We start from the raw sequence: 23,181 nt of genomic DNA on the forward strand, positions 1-23,181 counted from the left end.
TTATTCAGCCATTAAAAAAATAAATAAATAAAAGGAAATCCTGCCATTTGCAATAACACAGAGGGACAGACAAAGACAAATACTATATGATCTCACTTATATGTGGAAATTTAAAAAAAAAAAAACACCCAGAGATACAGAGAACAGATTGGCGGTCGCCACAGGTGTGGGGTGGAGGATGGATGAAGTGGGTGTAAATGGCCAAACGGTACAAACCATTTACAAAATAAAGAAGTCCTGGGGATGTAATGTACAGCATGGTGACTATAGTTAATAATCCTGTATTGTATATTTGAAAGTTGTTAAGAGAGTAGATCTTTTTTAATTGAGGTATAGTTGATGTACAATATTTTATAAGTTTCATGTACGAAACAGAGTGATTCACAATTTTTAAAGATTATATTCCATTTACAGTTATTATAAAATATTGGCTATATACCCTTTGTTGTGCAATATATCCTTGTAGCTTATTGATTTTATACATAGTATTTTGTACCTCTTCATCCCCTATCCTTCCCCTGCCCCTCCCCCTTCCCTCTTCCCACTGGTAACCACTAGTTTGTTTTCTATATCTGTGAGTCTGTCATATTTCTCTAGTTTGCTTTATTTTTGCAATTCTCCATATAAGAATTATCATACAGTGTTTTTCTTCCTCTATCTCACTTGTTTCACTTAGCATAATACCCTCCAGCTCCATCCATGTTGTTGCAAAATGGCAAAAGTTCATACTTTTTTTATGGCTGACTAGTATTCCATTGTTTGTGTGTGTGTGTGCGTGTGTGTGTGTATGTGTGTATAAAGAAGATGTGGTATATACATCTTGGCAATTGTCAGTAATGTTGCTATGAACATTGGGGTGCGTGCATCTTTTCGAATGAGTGTTTTTTTCCTTTTTTAACAGTAATTTAGAGTTTATTCTAGCTATAATGCAGGTTATTCTGACTTTAAGGTAGCATACATGGCATACCTCTGAGTCCGTTCCTGGGAAATTCTTTTGTACTTCTCTCTCTCTGTTTTATAGATCCATGCAGTGTATGACACTGGGGGAGTCATCTGGGTTTGGATCATATAGCAGTGAACAAATGGATGAGAGAACTTTCGAAACAATGAAAGGAGGAGGCCACTGTGATCTTAGAATATTGAGACAAATGGTGCCGTTAGTGTTAATGTTTGAATGATAAATTCTTGTTGCAAATGCAACCTTAGGTAGTTTGAAGGGGTAGTCTGTAGGAAAATGAATTGTCAAAAGGAATCCACCACCTTGAGATGGGTTTTCATTAGCTTCCATAATTGTGGCTTGCCAATGAAACATATTATCCCCAGCTGGACCTGCAGAACAGTGTGCTGGAGGGTCAGGGGCCAAATCACTAAGTTCCTTATTAATCCCTTTCAGCACCATAGTCTGTGCTTTTCCTCTGGCCCCTCACGGTCTTGGTTTGTGCTCAATGATCCGGCCAAAACTCTTGATTATCCAGGCGGCTGGGAAGGACTGTCTCTTCATCCTATCCTGGCTCTGCCAGACACAGGCACCTTCTTACTAAACAGAGAGGTGGGACTGGGAGGGTGGGGTCAGAGGCATGTAGACAAAGCTGGGGGGGAGGGTAGATGAGCGGTGGAAACCCTTAGACTCAGAGAACCATGGAGAGCCTGAAGGAGACCATCCAACTTAGTGAGGGGGTGGGGTTGTTGTTTTTTGTTTGCTCGTTTGTTTCTTTTGGATACATACCCAGGAGTGGAATTGCTGGGTCATATGGTAGCTCTATTTTTAGTTGCTTGAGGAACCTCCATACTGTTTTCCACAGTGGCTACACCTATTTACATTCCCACCAACAGTGTACAGATCTCCACGTGCTCGCCAGCGTTTGTTATTTCTGTTCTTTTTCATGATGGCCATTCTGATAGGTGTGAGGTAATACCTCATTGTAGTTTTAGTTTGCATTTATCTGATGATTAATGATGTTGACCATCTTTTCATTTGCCTGTTGGCCATCTGTATGTCTTCTTTGGAAAAATGTCTATGTAGGTCTTCTGCCCATTTTTCTGATTGGGTTATTTGGAGGTTTTTTAACTGTTATATGAGCTGTTTATATATTTGGGATGTTAACCCCTAACTGGTCATATCATTTGCAGACATTTTCTCCCATTCAGCAGGTTGTCTTTTCATTTTGTCAATGGTTTCCTTTGCTGTGCAAAAGCTTTTAACTTTAATTATATTCCATTTGTTTATTTTTACTTTTATTTCCTTTGCTTTAGGAGACAGATCCAAAAGAATATTGCTATGATTTATGTCAAAGAGTGTTCCACCTTACAGTGGAGAAAGGACAGTCTCTTCAATAAGTGGTGCTGGGAAAACTGGATAGGGACATGTAAAAGTATGAGATTAGATCACTCCCTAACACCATACACAAAAATAAGCTCAAAATGAATTAAAGACCTAAATGTAAGGCCAGACACTATCAAACTCTTAGAGGAAAACATAGGCAGGACACTCTATGACATAAATCACAGCAAGATCCTTTTTGACCCACCTCCTAGAGAAATGGAAATAAAGACAAAAATAAACACATGGGACCTAATGAAACTTCAAAGCTTTTGCACAGCAAAGGAAACCATAAACAAGACCAAAAGACAACCCTCAGAATGGGAGAAAATATTTGCAAATGAAGCAACTGACAAAGGATTAATCTCCAAAATTTATAAGCAGCTCATGCAGCTCAATAACAAAAAAACAAACAACCCAATCCAAAAATGGGCAGAAGACCTAAATAGACATTTCTCCAAAGAAGATATACAGACTGCCAACAAACACATGAAAGGATGCTCAACATCTTTACTCATTAGAGAAATGCAAATCAAAACTACAATGAGATATCATCTCACACCAGTCAGAATGGCCATCATCAAAAAATCTAGAAACAATAAATGCTGGAGAGGGTGTGGAAAAAAGGGAACACTCTTGCACTGCTGGTGGGAATGTGAATTGGTACAGCCGCTATGGAGAACGGTATGGAGGTTCCTTAAAAAACTACAAATAGAACTACCATATGACCCAGCAATCCCACTACTAGGCATATACCCTGAGAAAACCATAATTCAAAAAGAGACATGTACCAAAATGTTCATAGCAGCCCTATTTACAATAGCCCAGAGATGGAAACAACCTAAGTGTCCATCATCAGATGAATGGATAAAGAAGATGTGGCACATATATACAATGGAATATTACTCAGCCATAAAAAGAAATGAAATTGAGCTATTTGTAATGAGGTGGATAGACCTAGAGTCTGTCATACAGAGTGAAGTAAGTCAGAAAGAGAAAGACAAATACTGTATGCTAACACATATATATGGAATTTAAGAAAAAAAAATGTCATGAAGAACATAGGGTTAAGACAGGAATAAAGACACAGACCTACTAGAGAATGGACTTGAGGATATGGGGAGGGGGAAGGGTAAGCTGTGACAAAGTGAAAGAGCGGCATGGACATATATACACTACCAAACGTAAGGTAGATAGCTAGTGGGAAGCAGCCGCATAGCTCAGGGAGATCAGCTCGGTGCTTTGTGACCGCCTGGAGGGGTGGGATAGGGAGGATGGGAGGGAGACGCAAAAGGGAGGGGATATGGAAACATATGTATATGTATAACTGATTAAATTTGTTATAAAGCAAAAAATAATAATAAAAAAAATTAAAAAAAAAAAACAAAAAACAAAAAAAAACATTGCAAAAAAAAAAAAAAAAAAAAGAGTGTTCCACCCATGTTATCTTCTAGGAGTATTATGGTTTCCACTCGTATATTTAGGTCTTTAATTGGTTTTGAGTATATTTTTGTATGTAGTGTTAGAGAATGTTCTAATCTCATTCTTTGACGTGTAGCTGGACAGCTACACGTCAAAGAATGAGACTAGAGCATAAACAGAATTTGGCGATACAACAAAAGTAAATATGCATTTACATTTGAGCCAGTAACTCCAATTTTTCAGAAATTAACCCCGAAGACACATCCACAACAATGTGAAAATACTGCGATGTCCGTGAATATATTAATTGAAAAAAAAACATGGTATATTCACAGAGTGGAGTACTATACTATGTAGCTTTCAAAAAGAATGAGCATGATCTTTGTAAACTAATATGGGGTGCTTCCAGGATAGATATGGATAGAGATATATAAAAGAATGTGTGAGTTTTGGGCTAATGTCAATGATACCAAGCCCAGTGCCTTCCCATCCTGGTATGAAGAGGCTTGGAGAGATGAGGAAGAGAGAGACTGAGCCAGAGCTGTAGCCAGGGCTCATACTGCTACGCCGGCCGGTGGGTGTTCCAGGGCATGTCCCAAAGCTCGTCCCGTCCCTAGTGAAGTCTGAGCAGGTACTTCACATTGTATTTAAAGAAAGCAGTCAGTCTTCCAACCAGTGGAGGGCCAAGGTGTGGCTCATGGGAACACAACATATAATATATGTGTGTTCCTGGACAATATGCACAAATCGGAGATTTTTCTTTTTTCTATTTTTAAATGTTGTTCCTTTCAATTAAAGATGTGTTTAGCTTCAGAGTCTAAGTTTATTAATGACATGACTCACACATTTAGTGCAGCTTATCAGGTTGAAGAATAAGAATTTTGGTATTATGTAACACGAACTGGAAATCCTTGAATCATTTCTTGTCATTCAGAACATTGGAATATGGATTTTTTGTGAAAAAGGAAATTATTCCACAGTAAAGTCTGTGTGATCATGAGATACAGAAAAAAAAAATCTGAAGAGGTATTCACTTCTTGGTTTGTTTTATTCCTTTTAGTCTTTCTTTGTAAAATTGAAGTATATATACCTGGATTCGCTTAGCTTATTTAAGAATGTGGGAATACTGTGAAATCACAGTATTTTGCCTTCTTGCACACACGCTCTTTTTTTCTTAATTTATTAACTTATGAATTTTTGGCTGTGTTGGGTCTTCGTTGCTGCAAGGGCTTTCTTTGGTTGCGGCGAGTGGGTCTACTCTTCATTGCGGTGCACGGGCTTCTCACTGCGGTGGCTTCTCTTGTTGCAGAGCACGGGCTCTTGGCACGTGGGCTTCAGTAGTTGTGGCTCACGGGATCTAGAGCGCAGGCTCAGTAGCTGTGGCGCACGGGCTTAGTTGCTCCGCGGTATGTGGGATCTTCCCGGACCAGGGCTCGAACCCGTGTCCCCTGCATTGGCAGGTGGATTCTTAACCACTGTGCCACCAGGGAAGCCCTGATCTTTTTTTTTTTTTTTTTTTGCGGTACGCGGGCCTCTCACCATTGTGGCCTCTCCCGTGGCGGAGAACAGGCTCCGGACGCACAGGCTCAGTGGCCGTGGCTCACGGGCCCAGCTGCTCTGCGGCATGTGGGATCTTCCAGGACTGGGGCACGAACCCGTGTCCCCTGCATCGGCAGGCGGACTCTCAACCACTGCGCCACCAGGGAAGCCCCAGCCCTGATCTTTAATTGTTCAAATATCAACTTAGCGTCTGCTCTTCAGAAGGCTTTTGGATGGTACTGGGGATGCTAAGAAACATAGACCCAACCCCTGCCTGTAGAATTCTAGAGTCTAAGAGCAGCATTCCTATAAAGCAGCTGGTGAACAAAGATCTAAAAATAAGGGGTAAGAAGTGGGGGTTGAGGGGTTCCTCATGAGGAGTCTAGTGTAAATGTCCTGATGCAAGGCACTTTGAGACTTTAGGACAATAAAAGTCCTGCAGTGGGAGATAATTTTAAGTTAGGCCGTATGGTGAGCCAGCCAGCGAGGCTGTGGAAACGCTGGACAGGGGCCAGACCCTCAGATGGTGGGTCTCAGAGTTAAGAGACTTAAGCCTGGAATGGAAAACTGCCCTTAACAGTTACTTTGAAATCACGAGTAAACCAGAGAGAAATCTCCACCCGGGGCAGGGATGGAACGTGCCCTGTGCTCCTGTCCCAGTGCAGGTGAACACAGTGCACAACCTAGGTGTTTTATGCACATCACCTCCAAGGAGTGTCTTTGAGATAAAGGTGACAGGAGTCTGAAACTGGAAACTCAGAAGCCAGTGGGCTGATACTTTTTGCTGGGGGACAAGGAGTCAGAGCCCATTCTATTAAAAGGGGCTTCGCATTCAGGTTTTTTGTTGGTTGTAATTCCGCAAAGTCTACGAGAGGTGTAGATTTTCGGTGACGGTGAAGTTAGTGATGATAGGGGTTGTTTAGTTTAGATGAAAGGGCAGCTTGGAAGGCAGAAAGAGTTAGTCTTGGAAGCAAATTCTAGCATATTTGAATTTCATTCAGTTGGAATGAAAATATAATTTTCATATTTGATTTATTGGGGAAATTGAAGATTCTTTGTATACAGCATTTTGGACTGATTTGGTGTTCCATGTCCTAGAATGCCACATATTCTCTGATATCTCCTGGATTTAAAAATTCCTTCAGGGTGGGTGGCATCGTCTGTGGACCAAATAATCATAATTATGGTAGAAACAGACATTGTGTATGGTCTCAATGTGGTCCAGGCGCTGTGCCAGGTGCTTTACATACATTACCTGCATGCCACTAGCCCTGCAAAATAGGGCTTAACAAAGCCACTTCACTTGAGGCTCCCAGAGCTTGGTGATGGACCTGAGTTCACACAGCTAATAAGTCACATGGCAGGGACCAGACCTCTGGTCTGAATTTGTCCAGAGCTCGCGCCATTCCACTCCTCCCAGCCTGAGGCTGATCATGAGTCAGTTAATTCGCTGTCTTCTACCACTTCAAAATGTATCTTGAGTGATGAAAAGAAGGACTCTGTGACCAAAACACTGGATTGGAATACATACCCACAGCAGGACGAATACCGAAATAAATGGGAGATATGAATAAAGGAGAGAACGAGATAATGCTCAGTAACAATATGGTCATCTGCATGTGCAAAATCAGATGCCCTCTCAGATGATCGGGGGCTTACAAGATTATCTGGCTCTATCCTTCTATGCAGAAAGTAAATATTTTAGAACTACCCTAAGTCTGGCTGGTGAAGAGAAGGAATATATCAGCTTTTTTTCTCTGACAGCATAACATCTGTCCTGAGTTCCTTAATTTGTGCTGCATTTTCCTAATCTTACATCACTTTCGGGACAGAGACCCCTGTTCTCCCAAGATTTGCAGTCGGGTAACTGGTCAAGTGTTTGTAGGAGTATGCGTTTCCCAGGAAGCCTTTAATCAAGAGACAGAAGCAGATATAAGAAGCCCCATGAATGAGGACTGAGGAGACAGTCACCCCTGAATATAGGAGTTATCCAAAGACGAAGGAGAGTGAGCTCAGTTCCGTAGAAGGAGGAGTGCCAGGCTCTGTTAGATGTAGTGAGCATGTTGAGTGAGGAATCATGGAAGGACCCAGCCAGAACAGTGAGGTCCTATAGAGTTGCATCCCTGCTGCCTGTTCTTGGAGGCCCCAATGGACTATGGTCATATGAGGATCACCCTGACTTTCAACTTGGAATTCTTAGGAGAGTAGGACCTTGATGTAAGACAAGCAGCCTCAGGAAAGCAGAGAGTGGAGTTACAGGACTGATCAGCATAAAAGGAGGCCCCGGAAAAATCTCTGATGGTGTCATCCCCAGGAAGCTCTGGCCATAGATGTCAGGTTGATTTCAGCCTGGAAAGTCTCAGCGAGGTGAGGGTCTCTGTCCAATGGGGTTGGCCTCAGTTTTGTAGAGAGAGCAATAGAGACCTGAGCCCTAACAAGAATTCATGTGACGATGCTGAGTGTTATGAGGGGACCCCCAAAAGCAGAGGGGGCCAAATAGAATTCTGTACAGTTCTTAGCCCTGGGAGACCCAGAAGAGCTACCGCTGAGTCATCCCCTCATTCCACCCGTGTGATGTCAGGGAGGAAAGGGCCTCATCTAGCAAGACCGGACTCCAGCTGTGCAGAGGGGGACGTGTTGGCCATAACCAGAGTCAAGGTGAGGACCCTCAGTGCTAATGAGGGGGTCGCTCCCCCAAGCAGGGAGGCTCACAGGGTGGCGCCCGTCTTGTCAGGCAGAGATGGTCCGAGCAGCGCCCTGACTTCCCCCCACTAGGGCCTCGGGGAGGTGAGGACTTGGTTCGGAGGCTGGAGGACCCGGGACCATAGAGGGAGGGGTCCCGGGCTCTGATAGGCGGCACCGGCAGGACGCAGGGACGCTGACCCCTTAACAGTGGGCATCCCCGCAAAGTCCCGCCCCTGCCGTCAGCCCTCGGAGACCCCACGCAGGGCCGGATGCGGCTCCCCCCGACTTCCGCTTTGGAAGCGAGGAGCCCGACGGTTAGCCACGGCGTTGGTTTGTTCGGCCGAGCGTGGGTTTTGAGGACGCGTCCGGAGCCACGGTGAGGACCTGAATGTAGCCTGAAGGGACCTTCCCTCCCCCCTCCCCCCATAACAAAGGTGACCCCCCGCCTCCCGCCCCTGCCTGCCATCAGCAGCGTGAGACCCTGATGTGACCTATGTGCCAGAGGAGTCCTGTTGGAGTTGCCGTGTGGAGGGCCTCAGGGAGTGGAGGGCCTTTGTCTAGAGGGGGCGGCTTCTTAGGCAAAGGGTGTAGTCTTGTCCCCAGCAGGTGAAAAGTGGGACCTTCCGAGCTAACGAGGGTCCCTCCTTCCGAAAGGTGTGACTGCACGGAGCCCCCTCCCGCCTTCCCTCGTGCGATGCTCTAGAGTAATTCAGGCTGAGAGAAGCCCTCATTCCTGCCTGGGGTGGGAAGTGGGGTTGGGGGCTAGGGGACGTTCGGGTAGAGAAAGGCCTTTATGCAAAGGGGGCAGGACTTCCCTGTTGGTCCAGTGGTTAAGACTCCTCGCTTCCACTGCAGGGGGCGCACCTTCGATCCCTGGTGGGGGAACTAAGATCCCACAGGCCACACGGTGCGGCCAAAAAGAAAGGGCGGGGGCATGGACCTAGAGGGTGTTATGTACGCTAAGTGAAATAAGTCAGACCGAGAAAAACAAATACCGTATGATTTCACTTATATGTGGAAGCTGAAAAACAAGACAAATGAACAAACAACAGAAGAGAAACAGTTATAGATAACAGAGAACAAACGTGGTTGGGGGGAGGAGAGAAATTAGGTGAGGACAATTAAGGGGTACAAACGACCAGTTACAAAGTCAATGCGTAATGGGTGTGAAATGTAAAAAAACAGGTAGTTGGGTGGATGGATGGATGGATGGATAGATAGATAGATAAGGCCACCCCATTAAGCTTAGGGAGGAGACTTGGCCCTAAAAGAAGCAGAGGTAGGACCATCCGTGCCAGTAAGCAGACCTCTCGTGAAAACAGGGAACTGCACAAATCAGCAGCCCTGCTCTCAGATCTGGGAGTCCCCAGATAAGGTAGCCGGGACGTGGAGCCCCCGACTTGTCTTCTAGCTACTCAAGGAGGTGAGAGCTTCGGTCTGAGGCATGCAGATTCGTGTCAGTGGAGGGAGGAATCCCAAACCCTACCCGGACTGGACGCCAGAGTCCTGAATGAGGACTGAGGGAGCCACCAACTCCAGAACAGTGGGGTCGGAGAGTCCCACCCTTGCTGTTAGCAGGCATAGCCGAGCCCCAGATCAGCTTTGGCGGAATGAGGCTCAGTCTGAGTGTAAGCTCGGGTCCCAGGAAGATGAGGACCTTTTCTGACAGTCACGGGCTCACGTCAGCAGAGGGCAAAGTCTCAGGCAGGGTGCAGAGTCAAGGTGAAGCTCCTGAGTGAGGAAATGGAGACTGCTCCTTACACAGTGGAGAGAGCTGCCTCTAATGCCGCCCCTGCCGTTAGCCCCGGGAGGCCAGGGCAGAGCTGGCAGGCTCAGGTGCCCCCTAACCTCTGCCTGTGGGGTCTGAGGGAGATGAGGGCCTTGGTTTAAGGGCTGGCTGCCCGGTTCAGCAGAAGAAGAGGAGTCCCAGGCCATGATCGATGTCAAGGCACAAATTCTATGTGAGGAATGAGACAACCGACTCCCCCAGAACGGAGGAGACCACACACAGTGCCACCTCTGCCTTCGCCCTGGGAAGCCAGGTTTCGAGCTCTCAGGCTGAATTGCCCTCTCAGTTCCTCCAAGGGTGGTCTCAGGGACGTCAGGGTTTGGGTCTAATGAGAGAGGCCTCATTCAACCTAGGGAAGGAGCCTGGTTCCTAACAAGAGTCAGGGTGGTAACACCGAGTGAAGATGAGGGAACCCCACCCAGAAAGAAGTGAACCACATAGAATCTCATCCCTACTCTCAGACGTGGGAGGGAGACTCAGGCCTGGTGACCTGATGAATATCACTCCCTTTTTCCCGGACCATGGCAGGGAGGTGAGGAAGCTCGTGGATGGGAGTATGGGCTGAGCTCAGCAGCCGGAGGATTTCCCGGTAATGCCAGGAACCAAGGAGAGGACCCTGAGAATTGAGGGGACCACCTACGCCACAATAGTGAGGGCCACAGAATCTCTGCCTGCCTGTCAGCATTGCAAGTCCACACACCGTTGTAGCTAGAGAGACAAGAAAATTTTCTTTCTAGTGGGTCTCGGGGAGTTGGGGGCCTTAGTACGAGGGGATAGACTTCAAGTCAAGACACAGAGGATGTCCAAGTCCTGCTGTGCGTCAGGGTGAGGACACTGAGGGATGATGTAGATGAACACCCACCCAAAGCAGTGGGGGCCCACAAACTCCCACCCCCCTCGGCCCTGGGAAACCCCAGGTAGAGGTAGCCTGATGTGTCACCCCTCACTTCCAGCCCCAGGGAGCCAGGCAGATGTGGGCCTTGATCTGAGGCCCGAAGACTGAGGTGAGCTGAGGGAGGAGAGTAGATGCCGTCAGAGTGAGGGCGAAAGAGGCCAACGACGCCGGAACAGTGGGGTCCCGCGGGGTCCAGCCCCTGCTACCAACCCAGGGAGGGCATGGACGGGGGTGAATGGAAGGGGCCCACCCTTTCTTTCATCTTGGGGATCTCAGGAAGGTGAGAATCTTCAGGTAATGCAGGCGAACTCAGATCAGCGGAGGGAGGATTTCCGGGGTTTGCCAGGACTCACGGAGAAGATGCTGAGGACTGTGGGGAACTCCACCGCATGCCAGCGGGGACCCCACAGAGTCCCTCTGCATTGTCGTTCCGAGGCGCCCCCGGGCACAGATGTCAGGCAGAAGTGCCCATCCGTTCCCCAGTCGGAACTCACAGGGAAGTAAGCATCTTGGTGTGACGGGTCAGCAGAGGGAGGAACCGTAGACCCTCCCCTGAGTGAGAAATGGGGACCGTGAGGGAGGAGCCCGCGTTATAGGGCCTCGGCGTGCCTGCTGCAGCTTCAGCCTCTGGACACTAGGGACGCTGTGGCCGGGTAAGGCCATCCTCACTTCCACTGTTCGGTCTCAGGGAGCTGTGGGCCTTACTGTGAGGAAATGTCCTCAGGTCCCCCAGATCCTCCCAGGAGACCCAGTGGGGACCGTGCATGACGACTGAAGGTAGCACACCCCCCTTCCACCGAATCAAAGGAATAATAGAGAGTCCTGCCCAGGCCTCTGCTCAGCCCTTGAAGGCCCAGAGCATGGTTGTCAGGCGGAGGCTCCTCATTTCTTTGTATCATTTCTAAGGGAGATGAGGTCCTTCGTCTGAAGGTGCCACTCCAGGGGCAGAAGGGGCACAGGGGCACAGGGGGGCTGTGGGGGGTCCCAGACCCTTGGTATCGACAAGATGAGGACGCTGAATGGTTGAGGACCAACGAGTTCAGGACAGAGCAGGCCCCACAGCACTGTCAGCGCTGTGCACCCCGACAGTGTCCATGACTCAGTTCCTTCTCGTGGGCCCCAGGGAGCTTTGAGGTGTCACCTTCAGAGCAGCACAGGGAAGAGGCCCCGGCCCTACCAAGAGTCCATGTGACAGTCCTGTTTGTGAACGAAAGGGACCGTTGGAACCCAGAGAGGGCCTACCCTACCAGGATCTGTGGTCACCGCCGTCAGCCACAGGCAGGGCTGGCAGGCTGTAGCCTGAGGCTCACTCACTGTCGCTTCTCACGCTGGGTTCTCAGGGGACAGGCTGAGCAAGAAGGAGGGCCCAGTGGTTCCTAGAGCAGTGCCCTCAAGGGAACGTGCGGAGCGGCCTTCTTCAAGTCAGGGTGGTACCTCCCTGCTGAAGGTGCTCACACCCTCTCACCTTCCCTCCTCCAGGTTCCAGCATCACCTGCTCTCCTGGCCACTCCCCCGCTTGCTGTCCCTGCCCATAGTCATGCCTCGGGGGCAGAAGAGTAAGCTGCGTGCCCGTGAGAAGCGCCGCCAGGCCCGGAGGGAGACCCAGAATCTCGGGGGTGCTCAGGCCACTGCAGCAGAGATAGACGAGTCGCCCTCGTCCCCCGCTTCTGTTTCTCAGGGTACTCCCCCGAGCTCCCCTGCTGCTGGCACTCGCCAGGAGCCTCAGGGAGCCCCAGCCACTAGCTCTCGTGCTGCAGGGGTTTCAGGCCCAGGATCTGATGTACGTGCCAAGGGCCGGGTTGAGGCAAGGAAAAATTCCTCCCGGGCCTCAACCTCCGGTGAGAGCTCTCAGAGAGATCCTCTAACCAAGCAGGTGGGAATGTTGATAGATTTCCTGCTGGAGAAGTATACAGTGAAAGAGCCCATTATAAAGGCAGACATGCTGAAGCTTGTGAACAAAAGGTACAAGGGGAAGTTCCCTGAGATCCTCAGGAGAGCTGCTGAGCGCGTTCAGCGGCTCTTTGGTCTTGACTTGAAGGAAGTCAAGCCGAGTGGTGACTCCTATACCCTTGTCAGCCAGCTAGATGTCAGCGATGATGGCAGTCGGAGCAGTGGCAGGCGGTTTCCGAAGAGTGCGCTCCTGTTGCCTCTCCTGGGTGTGATCCTCTTGAGTGACAACCGTGCCTCTGAGGAGGACATCTGGGAATTCCTGAGTATTTTCGGTGTTTATGATGGAAGGTGGCACTTAATCTTTGGGGACCCCAGGAAGCTTATCACAGAAGATCTGGTGCAGGAAAAGTACCTGGTGTATCGTCAGGTGCGCCACAGCGATCCCCCGCGCTATGAGTTCCTGTGGGGCCGGAGAGCCCGCGCTGCAACCATCAAGATGAAAGTCCTGGAGTTTGTGGCCAAGGTCACTGGTGTGGTCCCCAGTGCCTTTCCAGTCCGTTATGAAGAGGCTTTGAGAGCTGAGGAAGAGAGAGCCGAGGCCAGAGCTGTAGCCAGGGCTCGTACTCGTGTCAAGGCCAGTTCGCGTTCCAAGGTCATGTCTAGCAGCTCCTCCCACCCTTAGTGAGGTCCGAGGCAGCTTCTTCACTTTGTGTTTGACCAACGCTGCCAACCTTTTAAGTAGTGAGAGGCTAAGCTGGGGCTGGGAAGATCATAATATATATCTTCTTTGTGTTCCTGTTTTACACTAGTATCTTTCAAATGTTGTTTCTTTTAATAGAATGTCTCTTTAGATTCAGAACCCAAGTTTATAAATGACATGGATCACATATTTGTTGTTGTTTATCAGGTGTAAGCGTAAGAGTTTTGGTACTGTGTAGTACGATTTGAAAACCCCTTGCATCTTTCTGGGGGTCTGGAATGAGAGAATATGGCTTTGGAATAGGAATTTTCTTGGAAATGTGAAAGAATGCTGTGGTTTTAAAATGGATGAAAACAAAGTAAAGTTTAGTCAAATTTTGGTTTGTCTTATTCACCTTTGTCTTTCTCTTTGTAAAATTCAAAGATAATACACCTAGATGTCCTTAGCTTATTCAAGAATGCCGAGAAAATTAAATAGTAATAAATTACATTCCTCACTCAGTGCCTCATTGATTCCCATCTGTAATGGAGCATCTGCTCTTTGGAAGGTTCTGTGCTGGTAGTGATGATGCTAAGGTAAAAACGACCCTGCACCTGCCTGTAGATGTGTAGCGTATAAGAGCAGCTATTATATAAGGAAGGTGGTGTGATGAAAAACGCAGCGAGGCTGGTGGGGAGAGAGTCCAGATGAGAGCAGTGAAGTATAAATTCCCTCAGCCAGAACAGTTTGAGGTTTGGTATTTTGCAAATCCCTCCTTGTGAGGTAATTTTAAGTTGGCTGCATGGTGGGCTAGATGAGGCTGTGATAATGGTGAGCAGGGGCCAGACCCTCAGGTGGTGGGCCACAGAGTTGAGAGGCTAAGCCTGAAATGAGAAAGTGCCCTGAACAGTTACTTTGGGATTGTGAGTAAAGCAGAGAGAATCTCGGGCTTCCCTGGTGGCGCAGTGGTTGAGAGTCCACCTGCCGATGCAGGGGACATGGGTTCGTGCCCCGGTCCGGGAGGATCCCACATGCTGCGGAGCGGCTGGGCCCGTGAGCCATGGCCGCTGAGCCTGCGCGTCCGGAGCCTGTGCTCCGCAACGGGAGAGGCCACAGCAGTGAGGCCTGCGTACTGCAAAAAAATAAAAAAAGAGAGAGAATCTCCACCTGGAGAAAGCATAGAATGGGTCCAGTGCTTTTGACCCGGTGCAGGTGAACACAGTGCACAAACAAACCAGGTGTTTTATGCATATTGTCTCCACTGTGGTGGGATGCTGAGAAGCCCCTGTGCTGGTACTCTGTGCCCTGGGCTGCAGGAGCCCCAGCCCGCTCCATTAATTAGTTATCGGGTTTTTCTAATTGGAGTTTAATTGCTTTACAGTGTTGTGTTAGTTTCCGCTGTGCAACGAAGTGAATCAGCTACACGTATACATATATCACCTCCGTGCTGGACTTCCCCCCACCCATCTAGGTGGTCTCAGAGCACCAAGCTGAGCTCCCTGTGCTGTACAGCAGGTTCCCGCTGGCTATCTGTTTGACACAGGGTAGTGTATATAGGTCAATCCAAATCTCCCAATTCATCCCACTCCCCCTTCCCCCGTGTCCATATGTCCGTTCTGTATGTCTGCGTCTCTGTTCCTGCCCTGCAGAGAGGTTCAACTGTACCATTTATCTAGATTCCATATATATGCGTTAATATACGATATTTGTTTGTCTTGAGTGTAATCTGGCAGAACTCCTAAATGGGCCCAGATTTTGGTGGTGATGAAATACGTGAAAATCGGGGGGGGTGGGGGTGGGGGTTGGGGAGGCAGGGGAATTACTGGCCCTTGACACAAATTCTATAAGGTTTGATTTGCATCCTGGTGAAACCCCTGCCTCCACAAAAGAAACAACATGTTCTCTGGTAGGGAAGATGTACTCAGGGTTACTTGCTAAGGAGCACTTTGGTTAATTCAGCTTTCTTTGTCCTAGAGGACCGCATAGTCTCTGACATCTCCTGGGTAAAATGAAAAATTCCTAGAGATGAGGGTATCTCTAGGATAGAGAAGACCAGTTTCTTCTGGTATGAAAATAAGCATCATAAAAACTGCCATGCATGAAAGACCCAAACATTGCCAGCCACTGTGCCAGGTGCTTTACATATATCACATATGTTCCGACAGTTCTATAAGATGAGGCTTATCAAACCCACTTGGCAGACCAAGAACTTGCAGTCCTCTCCAGACTGGTAAAGTGACAGAACCGGGAGTACAGCCTGGTCTGAATTCCTCCAGAGCCCATACTGTTCCGCTCCTCCCAGCCTGAGGCAGCCCTTCTGTCTCTTAATTCATTTCTCTTCTCACTGCTCCATGGTGTCTCTCGGGCAATAAGAAAGAGGAACTTGTAGCCAAAATATTAAAAGCAGGCCTAAAGAAGGAAGGTGAAAATGAGAATCAGACACAATTTGGGGATTGTCTGTGGGCTTCGTTTACCTAGGATCCTCCTGCCCCTCGCCCCAGGGTTCCCTGAGAGCTGATTGCCCCGGTCCCGGCACGTGTGTCCAGTCCCAGCACTTTGCGGCATTACAGCGCCCTTCCCCTGGGTCTTCCCCAGTGTGCCCTCGTGTCCAGACTGGAACCTGACCTGCTGGCCAGCTCTTCTCGGCATCTTCCTCTGGAGGCTGCACTCAGCTCCCGGAGGGACAGACAACCCATATCCCCTGCCCTGCCCCGACTCGGAGCATCCTGACTCCCTGCTGATCCCGTTCCTCACCGTGGACCCCTGGGACAGCAGCTGCCCTTTCCATGTAACTGTTCACTTCAGACAGTGACGTTTACACACCTCCCCATCCCCACTGGGTGCCTCCACCACATTCTCAGTGTTTTCAAACCTGCTGGTGACTAGACTCTGATTTGGTATGGACTCTACAGGGCCTTGGCTTACAACCCCAAGGCTAGGGAGGCTGTTTTTGAAACAACGTGATATTTGCAGTAGGATTTTAATGAAATGTCTTCTTTGAATCTGGCCACTGAATCCATACACTGAGTGAACTTAATTAAGTCGTCCAAAACCAAAGCCTTCTTCCTAAGTGGTAAAGGAGGAGGGACCAAGGAAATCACTGTGTAAACAAACATCTACTGAGGCTGAATTCCTAAAAACCCATGTTGGAGTCCTTCTTGGAGGTGGAAAATGGTTCTTTGGCAGACATGCTAGCTTTGAATGAAAAGGGAAAACAATTCACCATCCTCCCAGTAATTCTTGTCTGTATCTGTCCCAGGGAAGATGCTCTTTGTTCAATAAGCTTCATGGCACCTGTTCGGGTGTTCAGGTATGTTCAGTCAGGTGGTGGGTGGCTATGATTTTGACCATGCAACCAAAAGTTAGGAGAAAATTCCCAGCCTACTGAGATTACACAGGTGATTGCAATTGGCAATGCAGAAAGGTACTGGTGAACGCCCTCTCTGCTGAGATTTACAGGGTACTTTTGGAAATTAGATGTAATCCTGTATTTGAAAACATGTCTTACATAGTATGCACAAGAAAAAATTGGTGAATTTCAAGGTAAATTTGGCCTTCTCAGAAACTCCTCCAAGAAACTAAGAGGGTTGTTGTCAGAACCAGTTGCAATAGTTGCTCTTTATTGAGCACATACTATGCACCAGTTTATGGGAGACTGCAAACCTCATCCACATCCTGTCTTGCTCTCCTTGGGTTCCTGGGGAGACTGTATTCCCAGTCCACTTGTAATTAGGAAGGGCGACCTCCAGACCAAGGCACGAGGGAGTCAGTATGGCACCTCTGTGCTTTCTCTTCCATTCAGCAGCAAACATAGAGAGCCCGTGTTGAGGTGTGGAGCCGTGTGCCGTACATAGCCTGGATCTCGGAGTCATCTGTTAGCAGTGAGCCTCTGCCAACCTTCATCAGATTTTATGTGCACAAGAAACAAACTTTTGTGGTGTTAAGTCATTCAGATATCAGGTTTTCTCTGTTGCATCAGTTAGCAGTTACTGAATCCGAGTGATACACAGCTACTGTTTCTACTATTAGGCTCATTTAAATATTTTAATGACAGAGCGAATCATAGCATATATATTCTTCTTATAAAAACTTCTTAAACACATAAATCACAATCTCCCCCCTTACAACATTGCTCGAAAATTCAGTCCCCTTTTCAAAAGTAACCACAATTAACTGTATGGTGTGTGTCATTCTAAAGGTGATTTGAGGCTTCTTTGTACATAGATGTGCTACAAAAATATGTTGAATTTTTAACACACAGGGGCAACAGTGTACATATTGTTCTGTGACTTGCTCTTGTAAGTTAATGGAAGTGAATGCGAGATCTTTCTGTGACAGCACTTATAAGACCCTTTTTTTTTTTCTTGGTACGTGGGTCTCTCACTTTTGTGGCCTCTCCCGTTGCGGAGCACAGGCTCCGGACGCACAGGCTCAGTGGCCATGGCTCACGGGCCCAGCCGCTCCGTGGCATGTGGGATCTTCCCGGACCAGGGCACGAACCCGTGTCCCCTGCATCGGCGGGCGGACTCCCAACCACTGCGCCACCAGGGAAGTCCCCCCACCTCACTTTTTAAACCTGTCATCACCATTAGAAAGGGTCCCAGCCAGCCCTCTGGTCCAAAGCTACAGCGTGAAGTAGAGCCCCTCAGCCGACCTGTAGATCTGTGAGAAGAAACAGTTGTTGTGTTAGGATGCTAAGTTTTGTGGCTCTTCATTAGGCAGTGGATGTAAACTAATAAGTACATGAAGGGCTAGCAGTTCATATTTTAATTTTTTATGTTCTGTGTCTTCCACAGGGAGCACCTCCTATTCCTAAAAATATTTTTAAGGTTAAGAAAAATAAACTTCAAAAGGCATGGGAAATTCCAATTACAGACCTTAGGGAAGCCTTTAAAAAGGGAAAAATAAGCAAATAATTTACAAAAGAAGAGTGAAATGACGCATGAGTATTTCTCCTCCAGAATGAAAACAAAAACATTACCTATAGACTCTTCTCTCTCCAGATGGTGGATTGATAAAGAGAAATTTTATATCAGAGGATAAATTCCTGATAGTTCATGAGTTTCAACATAGTTGTGGAGCGTGTTTATCTCACACCATCTAGGAAGGCAGTATGTAGTACGTCAGAGCGTGAGATTCTGGAAGCAGACACCTGGTCTTTCAATCCCAGCGCTACCATTTACTAGTTGTGTAACCTTGGGTAAATTCTGTAACCTCTTTGTGCCTCTTTGCTTATCTGTAAAATTGTGATGATGATAATACCTAACTATAAGATTATGTTGAGAATTAAGTGTAGGGCATTCAGCACAGTGCCCACGAATTCATAAGCATTATATATTTGTGTTAACTATTATTTTATTATCAAAGCATTTTGCTGAGTTTTCATTGAAGAATTAATTGACATTTAATACAGGAAGAATATGGGCCCTATAGATAAACTTAACACTTAAAAACTACAATGTAGAAATAATAACCTTCTGAGAGGGAATCTGTCACATCTGTAGTCCCTAAAGCACTATAGGATGATTTCCATTAATATTAATTAGGTCAATAAAAAGTATTAATGTTGAAATACAAGCCATGGTTATCAGCAAAATTTATTAGCCTTAATACTTCACTCCCCATTTGTATAGGATAAATGAGGTAATTCAAAAGAGAGAGATTTTCTTTTTTATCATTAGTAAATAGCTAAGCAGTGAAGAACTGAGGAACTCGGCTTTGACCACATCTTGGACTAAGTGAGATTTAAGGGCTGTTTGGTATCCAAGGATACCTCTTAATGTAATTTCTATAAATCTGAGAAGAAAAGAGATTGTGATGATCTCACTTGAGAGTAATATGTGGAAGAAGGACTGGAATACATTGGAAATGCTGCCTAATCAAAGCATTGTTTTCATGTGCATTTTATAGTTTCTAAGTGATTTTTTAGCTTAATGATTTCTAGCTGGAACATTTTATGTCATAATTACCAGTCTCAGCAGAGATTTCATTTTTATTTATAGAAATATTTGGAATCTATGATCAGATGTGTGCATTTAGGCCAGTTGGACTTCCTTTATTTTACAACAATGTACTTTTGGAATTTGGTATTCTCCGTTTTCAAGTATAATGCATATATATCTGGCACGGCTTCCTGCTTGACTCTATTGTTGTGCCTTATGTAAAATGACATTTAGTTTGCTTCTCGTTGATTAGAATCAATAACATAAGTCATAATTATGTCCTGGAATAATATGCATTTCTAGTCTGGCTGCACTGTAGGTGGTGGGATATGGCCTGGGAAGCTAATCATCCTTTATCATTTCTTTCCACTTGGGAAAGGGCACCCAGAACGCTAAACAATCCCCTTCATAACTAAATATATAGGATAAAGTTGTTTATAAATCGGGGTCTCTTGTACTAAGGCGAAATATTGAGACCACTGTTTTTGCAAAACCTAAATGGAGAACGAAGGCAAAGATAATTGAATCAGAATTTGTATCGTCACCTCAAGATTTCAAGCCAAACTACAAGGCTAGTACACTGTAATGTGTATATGTGTTGTGATGTCAATTTCCAATTCAAGTTAAGGCTACATTTTATTGATCTGATGAGCACATTTGTTAGCTAAAGCCAAAAGACAATGCAGGTTCCCTGTCAGACTGTTACGATTGAGAAACCCCCTAAATTGTTTGGACTTATTGGCTTCATTATTCCACATTTGGGAATCCATGGAAGGGTCTCTTTTCTGGAACACTGATGCATATGAGACTGTTGTGACTGTTCTCTCCTTTGCAAAAATATTCTACTGCCTTGGCTTCTGTATTAGTCAAGATAAGCTAGGTTAGGTTAGAGTGTCAAATTAATCCTGAAATCTCAGCGTTTTACCACAACAAAGGTTTATTTCTCAACCACACTACATGTTCAATGGGTATGGGGGAGGGAGGGGCATTTGGGGGTTTTCTCTGGGGATTACCTATTCATTGAGGCAGGGGAGAGTGGACAGCGAGTCTCTAAAGGGCTCTTCTCTGATTCAGCCAAACCCATCACTTCCTCTCCCATTTCATTGGCTGAAACCAGTCATAAATCCTCCGTTAGCCTCAAGGGGTCTGAAGAATGGAGCTTTCCATGTGCCTAAGAAGAAGGAATATAGAATTGGATTTGGTGAGCATAGCACTGTCTTCTACAGTGTTTAAGACACTGCCCTGTCCTGGTTCTTCTACGTCTCAATCTGTTTTTTCTCCGTCTCCTCAGTGGACTTCTTTTCCGTCACCCCTTGGGGAACTGGTGCTCCCCAAGTTACCATATCCGGTCCACTATTTTTTTCCTCCCCACAACTATCCCCAGGTAACTTCATCCACTCCTCCAGTTCTAACTGCAAACTATCTGCTGCTAACTTCCAGATCTATTATCCCAAGCCCTGACCTACCCACAAAGCTTTAAACATAAATCCAACTATGACTGATTCAAGGATATCTCAAACTCAGTGTGAAAAAATATAAACACATGATTTTTTTCCAAACCTCATTCGTCCTCTTCCTGTATTCTTTGTCCCAGTTAGTGGCAGCGTCATATTTCCAAGTCTAGATTCCTCCTATCATTCCCACCTCTTAGTTTTGTACGCCATAAGGTGGCATTACGTGTAGATGGACTACATTAGCTAAGAGCTAGGCTGTGCTGCACAGCTGTTTAGTCAATTATCAGTCTAGATGTCCACTGTGAAGGTATTTTTCACATGCGATTAATAGTTAAATCTGTAGGCTTTGAGTAAAGCAGATGACCACCCGTAGTGTGACTGGGCCTCATGCAATCAGTTGAGGGCCCCAAGAACAAGAACTGAGGTTTCCTGAAGGAATTCAGCCTCAAGACTGCAACACAGGGGCTTCCCTGGTGGTCCAGTGGCTAAGACTCCGTGCTCCCAATTCCGGGGGCCCCGGTTCGATCCCTGGTCAGGAAACTAGATCCCATATGCATGCTGCAACTAAGAGTTCCCATGCCACGACTAAAGATCCCGCATGCCACAACGAGGACCCGGCACAGCCAAAATAAATATATAAATATTAAAAAAAAAAAAAAAGACTGCAACACAGAAATCCTGCCTGAGTTTCTAGTATGCCTGCCCTGCTCTACAGACCTTGGACTCAAGACTGTAACATCTGAGTTTCTAACCTACTGGCTTGCTCTATGAATTTCAGCACCCTGACTTCCCCCCGCTAGGGCCTCAGGGAGGTGAGGGCTTGGTTCGGAGGCTGGAGGACCCGGGACCATAGAGGGAGGGGTCCCGGGCTCTGATAGGCGGCACCGGCAGGACGCAGGGACGCTGACCCCTGAACAGTGGGCGTCCCCGCAAAGTCCCGCCCCTGCCGTCAGCCCTCGGAGACCCCACGCAGGGCCGGATGCGGCTCCCCCCGACTTCCGCTTTGGAAGCGAGGAGCCCGACGGTTAGCCACGGCGTTGGTTTGTTCGGCCGAGCGTGGGTTTTGAGGACTCGTCCGGAGCCACGGTGAGGACCTGAATGTAGCCTGAAGGGACCTTCCCTACCCCTCCCCCCATAACAAAGGTGACCCCCCGCCTCCCGCCCCTGCCTGCCATCAGCAGCGTGAGACCCTGATGTGACCTATATGCCAGAGGAGTCCTGTTGGAGTTGCCGTGTGGAGGGCCTCAGGGAGTGGAGGAGGGCCTTTGTCTAGAGGGGGCGGCTTCTTAGGCAAAGGGTGTAGTCTTGTCCCCAGCAGGTGAAAAGTGGGACCTTCCGAGCTAACGAGGGTCCCTCCTTCCGAAAGACGTGACTGCACGGAGCCCCCTCCCGCCTTCCCTCGTGCGATGCTCTAGAGTAATTCAGGCTGAGAGAAGCCCTCATTCCTGCCTGGGGTGGGAAGTGGGGTTGGGGGCTAGGGGACGTTCGGGTAGAGAAAGGCCTTTATGCAAAGGGGGCAGGACTTCCCTGTTGGTCCAGTGGTTAAGACTCCTCGCTTCCACTGCAGGGGGCGCACCTTCGATCCCTGGTGGGGGAACTAAGATCCCACAGGCCACACGGTGCGGCCAAAAAGAAAGGGCGGGGGCATGGACCTAGAGGGTGTTATGTACGCTAAGTGAAATAAGTCAGACCGAGAAAAACAAATACCGTATGATTTCACTTATATGTGGAAGCTGAAAAACAAGACAAATGAACAAACAACAGAAGAGAAACAGTTATAGATAACAGAGAACAAACGTGGTTGGGGGGAGGAGAGAAATTAGGTGAGGACAATTAAGGGGTACAAACGACCAGTTACAAAGTCAATGCGTAATGGGTGTGAAATGTAAAAAAACAGGTAGTTGGGTGGATGGATGGATGGATGGATAGATAGATAGATAAGGCCACCCCATTAAGCTTAGGGAGGAGACTTGGCCCTAAAAGAAGCAGAGGTAGGACCATCCGTGCCAGTAAGCAGACCTCTCGTGAAAACAGGGAACTGCACAAATCAGCAGCCCTGCTCTCAGATCTGGGAGTCCCCAGATAAGGTAGCCGGGACGTGGAGCCCCCGACTTGTCTTCTAGCTACTCAAGGAGGTGAGAGCTTCGGTCTGAGGCATGCAGATTCGTGTCAGTGGAGGGAGGAATCCCAAACCCTACCCGGACTGGACGCCAGAGTCCTGAATGAGGACTGAGGGAGCCACCAACTCCAGAACAGTGGGGTCGGAGAGTCCCACCCTTGCTGTTAGCAGGCATAGCCGAGCCCCAGATCAGCTTTGGCGGAATGAGGCTCAGTCTGAGTGTAAGCTCGGGTCCCAGGAAGATGAGGACCTTTTCTGACAGTCACGGGCTCACGTCAGCAGAGGGCAAAGTCTCAGGCAGGGTGCAGAGTCAAGGTGAAGCTCCTGAGTGAGGAAATGGAGACTGCTCCTTACACAGTGGAGAGAGCTGCCTCTAATGCCGCCCCTGCCGTTAGCCCCGGGAGGCCAGGGCAGAGCTGGCAGGCTCAGGTGCCCCCTAACCTCTGC

The 23,181-nt window shown here is 47.5% G+C and overlaps 1 protein-coding gene and 1 pseudogene across 2 annotated transcripts; one reads left to right on the forward strand and one right to left on the reverse strand.

The window, feature by feature from the left end:
* Positions 1–933: 933 nt before the first annotated feature.
* Positions 934–1,440, reverse strand: LOC309796953 (ubiquitin-conjugating enzyme E2 D3-like; annotated as a pseudogene). The gene has a single exon. The product of its transcript is annotated as a ubiquitin-conjugating enzyme E2 D3-like (transcript).
* Positions 1,441–11,567: 10,127 nt separating this feature from the next.
* LOC309796646 (melanoma-associated antigen B1-like) lies at positions 11,568–13,222 on the forward strand (the record flags this gene model as incomplete). Its single annotated transcript, XM_082609905.1, has 1 exon — positions 11,568–13,222. Exon 1 carries the CDS (start codon positions 12,188–12,190, stop codon positions 13,220–13,222), a length of 1,035 nt encoding a protein of 344 aa, XP_082466031.1. The 5' UTR covers positions 11,568–12,187.
* Positions 13,223–23,181: the final 9,959 nt, after the last annotated feature.

Source organism: Mesoplodon mirus (assembly GCF_964341445.2).
Source record: "Mesoplodon mirus genome assembly, chromosome: X".
In the NCBI taxonomy this organism is placed as follows: domain Eukaryota; kingdom Metazoa; phylum Chordata; class Mammalia; order Artiodactyla; family Ziphiidae; genus Mesoplodon; species Mesoplodon mirus.